General features: G+C 44.1%; 1 protein-coding gene across 2 annotated transcripts in view; it reads left to right on the top strand.

Moving 5' to 3' along the window:
• Window positions 1–9,712, top strand: part of Mccc1 (methylcrotonoyl-CoA carboxylase 1 (alpha)) — a 46,399-nt gene that overhangs the window by 1,260 nt on the left and 35,427 nt on the right. Inside the window, exons 2-4 of one of the 2 annotated variants that reach the window (XM_013513582.1) lie at window positions 6,463–6,584; window positions 7,191–7,338; window positions 7,589–7,710. In XM_013513582.1, coding sequence (XP_013369036.1) covers window positions 6,463–6,584; window positions 7,191–7,338; window positions 7,589–7,710 — 392 coding nt within the window. The remainder of the gene's footprint in view (window positions 1–6,462; window positions 6,585–7,190; window positions 7,339–7,588; window positions 7,711–9,712) is intronic. The other variant, XM_013513583.1, reaches the window with a different exon arrangement.

Raw genomic sequence — 9,712 nt, 5'->3', positions numbered from 1 at the left:
TGTGAGGGGCTTGAGGAAGAAGGCTGGGGTGAAATTGCCGAGACTGGGCTGGAAACAAGCTTAGTGCTCAGGGAACAAGAATGTTCACTTCTGTATGTGTTGGCGCACGCCTGTAATCCCAGCACTCAGGAGGCTGAGGCAGGAGGATCGCTAGGAGTTTGAGGTCACCCTGGGCTACATAGTGAGTTCAAGGCCAGCCTGAACTATGTGGCGAGACCCTGTCAAAAAAAAAAAAAGTTGAGTGTGGTTGTAGTAAGGGCAGTGAGGGACTGTGCCACTGGGTTTGGGTTTGATGTTTCAACAGAGGGAGTTTAATTTAGGAATTAGTTCCACCGTGTCAGGGGGCTGAACAAGGAAGGGTCCGTGGGAATTATGTGGTGAAAGCGGACACCCATCCCCTGGCCCAGGGAAGAGGCCGGAGGAGGGACCTGGTGCAGCTGTCCCTCAGGTCTGTGTAGGACCTCCGAGAGGCTGGATGTGGGACTTCCACTCACACGGAAGACTGGAACCCACTACCGCCCCCCCGTGGTACAGGGGTAGGAAAGCTGTCCCTGCTTCCGGTTTCTCTAGAATGACCCCTGCTAGCAGAACCTCAGTGGAGCGTCAGCTGGCTGGGCTGCCGAGGCGCAGGTCCGAGCACAGCATGGAAGGTTGGGCGTGGGGCTGGCACAGGAAGAACGGTAGGGGGCGATGAAACAGAAAGGTAGGGAGAGGCAGCATCATTAAAGACAGCGGTGGAAAAAAAAAAAAAGCCAGGCGTGGTGGCGCACGCCTGTAATCCCAGCACTGGGAAGGCTGAGGCACGAGGATCGTTGCGAGTTCGAGACCAGCCTGGGCTACAGAGTGAGCTCAAGGCCAGCCTGAACTGCACGGTGAAACCTTGTCGCAAAAAAAAAAAAAAAAAAAGACAGCGGTGGGGAACTTTTGGCACACACTCTGCAGCGGGCGTGGAGCCCTGTCACCCAGCCAAGGTCTGACGTATTATCAGCATGCATACAACAGCAAAGATCGCATTAATTGTACAAAAAAGTGCCAAATGCAAGCTTTTACCTTTCAGTAAAAAGCTGCTTGTAACATTGAAAGTTCCGTTTTTCTTCTAAGACGTTCATGTATGAGTTTTTTCTCAACTAAACCCTCAGTATTCAGGTTTAATTGCAGTGTTGGCACTTTGCAATAAATAAGTGGGTTTGGGGTTGCACTTTGGGCACTCTGCTTCTAAAAGGTTCGCCATCCCTGGTTTAGGACACTACAGGAGTTTGCACTTCATGCTAAGTAGCTCTGAGGAGATTTGAAGCAGAGGAGTGAGTGAGCGATTTACATTTTAAAGTGGAAGCCCACACCTTTAGCCCACAGACTTTTGGGGGACACGTGCTGCAAGCCACAGCAGCAGGAGAGACCAGTTCTCTGCCTTTATTAATGAAGGCATAAAATCCCTGGGAATGCGCTCAGCATTTGCAGTTTAGCTTTATTTTCACAAGCAGGTAGCTGGTTTACTTTTCAGCTCAGATTTATCTACTTTATTGATGAACTTGCCAAATTAGGTATCTGCTCAGCACAAGGGGAGTTAGCAATGAGCGTTGTGGAAATTAAGGTGGCAACTGCATTGTAGTAACATCACTGAGAATCAAATAGGAATAAAATTACCAAGAATAGGCCAAGGTAGTAATATGGCAAGTCTTTCCAAATTCATCTGTGTGTGTTTGTTTTTCTTTATTTCTGTGTGTATGTGTGTGTGGTGGGGGCGGATATGACAGTCAAAGCCAAGGCCTTACACATGCGAGACTGGCATTCCACCATTGAGCTACACTCCCAGCCCTATTTGATCTCTTCCTTATCAAAATCCCACTAGGGTTTTTTGTAGAAATTGATAAGTTGATCCTAAAATAGTCAGAGAGTCTAGTAGATAGCCAAAATGGTTTGGAAAAAACTAACATTTATTGGGCTTAGACTATGTTTCATTACTCATTAAAAAACAAGAATCTAAATAGTGTGGTATTGACAAAGACAAATGTATAAGTCAACAGAATAGAATAAAAGTCCAAAAACAAACTCACATATGTAATCAATTGATTTTTAAATAAGATGCTAAAATAATTTCATAGGTGAAAGGATAGTTCTCAGCAAATAGGGCTGGAGAAATTAGATATCTTTGCAAAAAAACTATGAACCTAAAGTCTAGACCTTGGGAAAAAATGTGCAAAGCATGTGTTCGGTAAAACTTATAACCAGGCATAGTAGCACATCCCTATAATCCCAGCACTCAGGATGCTGAGGCAGGAGGATTGTTGCAAAGTTCAAGGCTATATAGTGAGTTCAATGCCAGCCTGGACTACAGAGTGAGACCCTGTCTCAAAAACCAACAAACAAAACAAACAAACAAAAAAAGAACTTGTATCTGGAATATATAAAGTTGTATTTACCAGTCCAGTAATGACGCAAACAATCCACTACAATGGGAAAATGTTCAAATAAACACTTATTCAAACATTTAAATAAAATACACAGATCTAAATAAAACACAGAAATGGCCCACAAGCCCATTAGAAGATGTTTAACATGGTTAACCTTCAGGGAAATAAATATAAATTAAAACGTATAGGATGACAGTGAGGCAACACTTCACGCTCAGTCGATGCTGTAATCACAAAGACGGTTGTTAGCAAGTGGGGGCAAGCACGCGAACCGGGTGGAGCCCTTGAACGGTGCCTGTGGGCAGTGAAGCGACATGCTGCTGTGGAAAACGGTTCTGCTGTTCCCCTAAAGATTAACTACGTGTAGAGTCAGCAGATAGTACTAACTCCACTTCTTAGGTGTACATCAAAAGAAATGAAAACAGACGCTCACTCACAAACTTTCACATGCAGCATTACGCAAAAAAGCCAAAAAGCAAAAGCAGCCCAGTGTCCGTCAGGGAGTGAATGGGAGAATAAACGTGGCACATCCAGCCAGCGGGATATTGTCTAAAGGAGTGAAAAGTGGTAAACTACTGAAGCATGCTTTAAAAAAATGGATGAGGCCGGGCGTGGTGGTGCACGCCTGTAATCCCGGCACTCGGGAGGCTGAGGCAGGAGGGTCGCTGTGAGTTCAGACTACAAAATGAGCTCAAGGCCAGCCTGAACTGCACAGCGAGATCCTGTCTCAAAAAGACCAAAAAAAAAAAAAAAAAAAAAAAAAAAGGGATGAACATTGAAAATGTCAATGAAAGAAGCCAATCATAAAAGACTGCATGTATAAAGTGTAATTCTACTTCTATGAAGTGTCCAAATTAGCAACTCTGCAGGAGTGAGAATGGCTGCTAAAAGATACAGGGCTTCTCTCTGAGGTGATAAAAACCCGTGATAATTATATTTTACTCAGTAACGTAGATTATAGTGACGATCGCACAATTCTGAATATACTAAGAAGTCAATGGACTGGGTGGTTTTTCTTGTATATAAGTTGAATATGATTTATATTGTATTGTTATATCTCAATGGTGTTTACAAAGTGCAGTTCCGCCACACATCCTCTAGAATGGGGTGAGATCAAAAAGACCGACAAGCCAGATGTGGTGGTGCACACCTGTAATCCCAGCACTCAGGAGGCTGAGGCAGGAGGATTGCCAGCCTAGGCTACATAGTGAGTTTCAAGGTCAGCCTGAACTACATAGCAAGACCCTGTCTCAAAAAAAAAAAAAAAAAAAAAGAAGAAGAAGAAGAAGAAGAAGAAGAAGAAAAGAAATGGATGAACATTGAATGGATGAACACATAAGACTATGCACTGTATGAGTGCTTTGTATGAAAATTTTCAAATGGCAAAGCTACAGACAGCCCCTCAGTGGTTCCGTGAGTCTAATAATTGAGGGACTGATGGACTTCAGACAGACATCCAGGGATATTTTTGACTGATGGAAGTGTTCTAAAAATGGAGTGCAGTGATAGTTGTGCACTCTATAAATTACTAAATTCATTAGCTCAAAGTAGGGGAGTGTTCTGTTCTGTGAGCTGAAACTCAAAACAACCAGGAGAGACTGGAGGACAGAGCTGTTTCACTCTGCGTAGCACCAATGTTTGACCATTCATAGAAAATACTAAAATTGAACTTTGAAACTTCAAACTGACAGCAAAATATGAGGCAGGAGGATCACAGTGAGTTCAAGGCCAGCCTGAGCTACACAGTGAGACCCTTTTTCTTTTCTTTTTTTTTTACTGAGAATCGAACTCAGGACCTCCCACTTGCCAGGCAGACACTTGCGCCACTGAGCTATATTCCTGGCATGAGACCGTGTCTTAAAAATAATTAGTTAATTATTTTATCTATTATCCTATCACAGCCACGAGGATGTGGGTTTTTCTACTCCTATGCATTTCCCAGACATCTCAAGCTCACCCTGTAATTTTGGACTGCCTTTTGAACTTGGCTATTTGGAAATAGAGTTGGCTGAGCACTTTTCCTGTGTCCCCTTGGCCAGAGTCATACCACACCCGTACTGTAGCACTGTGACCTATGCTACCTCTTGCTTTCTCCCTCTTTCCCATTTGATGTCTTCGTTTCTCTTCCAAATCTTGCTGTCCTTCAGCTAAGTATTTCCCTTTCTATGAGCTGGAAAGCCAGATCAGTACATTTGTTAAAATTCTCAGTAAATTAGAAGGGACTGGGCTAAGTCTGAGGAATTCCTCTTTCATTAAAGCAGGGGTGAATCCCAGCACTTGGGAGGCTGAGGCAGGAGGATCACAGTGAGTTCGAGGCCAGCCTGGGCTACAAAATGAGTTCAAGGCCAGCCTGCAATGCCTAGTGAAGCCCTGTCCCAGAAACAAACACAAGAGCAAAAATACTGAAGCAGTGATGGCAAGCTTTTTAGAGTCTTCAAGACAGAAACAGCCCGCTCTGGCACACATGCCATAGGTTCGCCACCATGAACTAAAGTATATATAGACTTACTTCATTCATTCATTCATTATTTTTAAGACAGGGTCTTGTGCCAGGGATGTAGCTCAGTGGCACAAGCCTGGCAAGTGGAAGGTCCTGAGTTCGATTCCCAGTACAAAAAAAAAAAGATAGGGTTTCACTGTGTAGCTCAGGCTGGCCTTGAACTCACTGTGATCCTCCTGCCTCAGCCTCCCAAGTGCTGGGATTATAGTCAAGTGCCACTTGCTATATAGACTTCATTTATTTATTTATTTATTATTTGTTACTTACTAATTTATTTATTTATTGAGACAGGGTCTCCCTCTGTAGTTCAGCCTGGCCTCGAACTCACCTGTAGCCCACCCTGGCCTCAAACTTGTCCTCCTGCCTCAGCCTCCCAAGTGTGGGGTTACATGTGTGCGCCATAACATCCAACATATATAGACTTTAATACATTGCTTTTTGTTCGGTTTGTTAAAGCTTTTTTTTTCTGCAAAGATAACATTAGCCGACAATAACCTGAGGATAGATGAGGTGTTATTGTGCTGGTGTGTTCTTTCTGGCTTTTGGATACTGTGATTTCAATTCTAGGCCAGTTATACAAAGAGAGAATAAACGGCTCCCTTGCCTCTCCAAAGCCCTTTGCTCCTTGACACTTTTCCTTGATAGCAATGTTCCTTTAAATTAAAATATGAATTGTTCTGTGCCGTATCTTCCCGCAATTCAAGTGTGTGCCTGACAGTTTAAACAGGGACTCAGACACCTGTGCACCCTTGTTCATAGCAGCATTATTCCCAGTAGCTAAAAGGTTGAAGTAACCCACACGTTCATCAGCAGATGAAGGAATAAACAAAAGGTGGGCCGTACATACAGTGGACCATTATTTAGCCTTAAGTAGGAGTGAAATTCTAATACATGCTACAGCATGGGTGAACTCTGAAATCACTACGCTAAGTGAAATAAGCTGGATCTGGAGGTACAAACAGGGTATGGTTCCGCTTATAAAACAGGGACTAGGGAGTAGGAGGGAATGTGAATTATGTTTGAGATGAGAAAACATTTTGGAGATGGGTGGTGGTGATGGTTGCGTGGCATTTAGGAATGCACTTAATACCACTGCACTGTATAGTTAAAAGTAGCCGGGCTTGGTGGTACGCACCTGTAATCCCAGCACTCGGGAGGCTGAGACAGGAGGATCACTTGTGAGTTCCAAACCAGCCTGTGCTACGTAGAGAGACCATCTCAAAAAAAAAGGGATTAAATGGTAAATTTTAATTTATGTATATAGTACCACAGCAGAAAGAAATACAGGTGCTGGGGGTACAGGTGGTAGAGTGCTTATCTAGTAAGCCTTGGGTTTAATCCCCAGAACAACAACCAAAAAGACGCGCTCTTCTGGTTTTAGTAAGGGTTCCGAACTTCATCATGGGGCTCCCAGGCTTCTCTTTGGAAGCAGACTTTGATAGGGATCTCAGTGTGCCTGTCGCAGAGTGGGAAGGGCCTTCCCTGGAGAAACTCAAAGCTTTGTCTGTTCAGAACTAACTAATAAGTTGGTCACTTTGTTTCCACTCCTAGGCTATCCATCCAGGGTACGGCTTTCTGTCAGAAAACATGGAATTTGCTGAACTCTGTAAACAAGAAGGAATCATTTTTATAGGTCCTCCTTCATCAGCAATTAGAGACATGGGTATAAAGAGGTATGAGTTTTGATCTTTTTAAATATAACCACATGAGGGTCAATTGGAATAGCTCTCTTAAGTGTCATTTTTTTAACCCTCTTGTAGGCGTGAGTTACTTATCTGCCATGTGGAATAACTCCATTGAATTACAGAAAGTATTCAATTATAATAATGTAATAGTAATTAGTGTTATAATAGTAGTTAGTAGCTGGGTGTGGTGGCATGCACCTGTAATCCCAGCACTCAGGAGGTTGAGGCAGGAGGATTGCCATGAGTTGGAGGTTACCCTTGGCCACATAACAAGTTTAAGGCTAGCCCGGACTACATATCAGGACCCTGTCTCATAAAAACAAAGCCAACCCTCTCCAGAAGTAATTAGTGTTTCTAGTCAATATATTAATTAGTTTTCTGGACAAAAAATAAGGTGGCATGAGCTACCAATGAAATGAAAAGTAACTAGTGGACACTTCAGTATGGGTATTAGTATTGTATCTGACGGTGGTCCTTCCTCTACCCATGAACCTTTAAAGAATGCTGTTGTAACTTGTTCCCTGTGATGCATTTGTGTTTCTCTCGAATGAAGGAACTTATAGAACTGGGGCCTCTTGGTGTTTCTGTCCGCAGCACGTCCAAGGCCCTCATGGCCGCAGCTGGGGTACCTGTCGTGGAAGGTTACCACGGCGAGGACCAGTCCGAGCAGTGCTTGCGCCAGCACGCGGGGAGGATCGGCTACCCCGTCATGATCAAAGCTGTGCGAGGTGGCGGGGGAAAGGTAAGCTTGGTAGGACGTGTGTTGCCTTTTCAGACTGGTTGTCTGTGTGTTGTGTTGGGCTGTGTTTTGTTTTGTTTTGGGGGCAGGGTCTCACTATGCCGTTCAGGCTGTGTTGGACTGACGGTGTAGCCCAGGCTGGCCTTGAACTCACAGTGCTGCCTCAGCCTCCCGAATGCTAGAGACTGCAGGCGTGCACCACCATGCCCGGCCTGTGTTTACACTGTAACCATAACGATTTTTTCTCTCCCAGGGCATGAGGATTGTTAGATCAGAAAAGGAGTTCCAAGAACAACTGGAATCCGCGCGGAGAGAAGCTAAGAAGGCTTTCAATGACGATGCTGTGCTGATTGAGAAGTTTGTGGACACACCAAGGTAGGCTGAGTTTTTGTCCCCCACTCAGATTTTTAAAAATTGAATTGTGAAAGTAATGCATGCATCTTCGATAAGACATAACGTGCTAGTGGTGCATATGCCAATTAAATTCCCCAGTCTCAGACTCTGATGTAACCACTGATTATAGGGCTTTTTTTTATTATTATAGGATCGTATACTTTCTTCCAACCATTTTCTGTGTAAATCCCAACGTATGTCTATATACGCAGGAAACAAAACACATACAAAAAGCGCAGGAACAGGATTTTACATAATTTTATATATGAATGGGCTGGGGATACAGCTCAGCGGCACAGCGCCTGCCTGGCAAGTGCAAGGTCCTGAGTTCAATTCCCAGTCAAAACCAAAACCAAAACCAAGCAATATTACATATGAATATTATATCGTGTGCTAACACAGTATACACAGCTTTCCATGCCCAGCTCTGCCTCATTCTTCTTGTGGGTGGCTTCCTGGTTCTGTGGTACTACTGATACACCAGTAACCCCATGCAGTATTTCTTATTGATAGAATTTAGAGTTTTAAAGACAAAACAATTCTATTTTTTTGTGGTACTAGGGATTGAACCCAGAGCCTTCACACTGAGGTTACCTCCCCAGCACCTTGTTTATTTTTTATTTTGAAATACAGTCTTGCTAAGTCCCTGAGCTGCCCAGGGTAGGCTCAGACTTGTGGTCTTTCTGCCTCAGCCTCCCAGAGGGCGGGGATTATAGGGATGCACCACCACGCGAGGCTGAAAAAATTCTTGTAATGAATTAAATTATTTGCAGAACCCTATGAGCATCAGTTGAGACGCTCAGAAAGTGGAAACGGTTACCCAGACTGAATTATAAGTGATACGTCAATTAATAATGGTGCTGTTGGCTAACATGCTGTCCTTACCATGTGCCGGATTCTAAGTGTTTACATTAGAGTGCATGCTAAGTAATCTCTCTGTGCTCCTGAGAGCCCCGCTAGGTAGACAGTATTTCCCGCATTTTGCGAGTGAGGATAGAAAGCACAGAGCGGCTCTCACTCGGCATCACAGTGCCAACCTGGGACTTACTGAGGCAGTCTGACCCGAGTTCATGCTCTAAAACAAGGCCCTAACCTGCTCCTCCAAGGACCAATGTAGCAAAAGCCATGGGGGTCTCAGAACTTTCTTTTGTTGTATGGAATTCTATTTTCAGATTTTTTTTTTTTTTTGGTTTTCTTAGAGTTTCACTGTGTAATTCAGGGCTGGCCACGAGCTCACGGCGATCCTCCTGCCTCAGCCTCCTAAGTGCTGGGATTACCGGCATGTGCCACCATGCCTGGCTTGGATTCTGTTTTCATGTTTGTGATGGAAGGTAGTGATGACAAAGTGCTGGTGTCATAAGTTTTTGTGGCAAGTTTTACGAACCTCTGTGACCTATCAGTCAGGTGAAAAGAGTAATTCATTTGGAAACTGAGACCAGACAGGGCTTTACCTTGAAGGTGTTGTGTAGGGCAAGGGTTCTCGGAGGGACCCTCCACCTCTCTTTGGTCCTTGCCCCCACTCCAGGAAGAATGGAGAAATGGATCTCTAAGCAGGAAATGGTCAGGACTGATAGAGAGTGAAGTGACAGTTTATTTAAAGTGTGGTAAATGCAGAGAAAGCAGAAGAGAAGTGATCTTCGCAGCAGAGCAGGGCTGCAAGGCAGGGGTGTTATGTTTGTTTGGGGTTTTTCCAAGGGGAACAATATAATACGGGACACAAATTTTATAAGATTTTTATAATTGCTACCCAAAGAATCATATACAAGAGAGTGCAGGAAATCTGTCCACACACTAAAGACCCAAGAATTCAGCTGAGGACCTGGATCCTGCAATAATGTCCTGCATGTTCAGCTGGGGACCTAGAGCCCATGACAACGTCTCATGCAGGCCTGTTTCAAGGATCTGCTACGAAGGCCCAAAGGTCGGTGGTGGAATGTAGAAAGTCTGTGCCAGCAGGACGAAGGATCTGTGCTAGCAGGCTGAG

Source organism: Chinchilla lanigera, unplaced genomic scaffold (genome assembly GCF_000276665.1).
Source record: "Chinchilla lanigera isolate Chin_1 unplaced genomic scaffold, ChiLan1.0 scaffold00019, whole genome shotgun sequence".
NCBI classification, from domain to species: domain Eukaryota; kingdom Metazoa; phylum Chordata; class Mammalia; order Rodentia; family Chinchillidae; genus Chinchilla; species Chinchilla lanigera.
The sequence above is the reverse complement of the archived record's forward strand: the minus strand, read 5'-3'. Positions and strand labels throughout refer to the sequence as shown.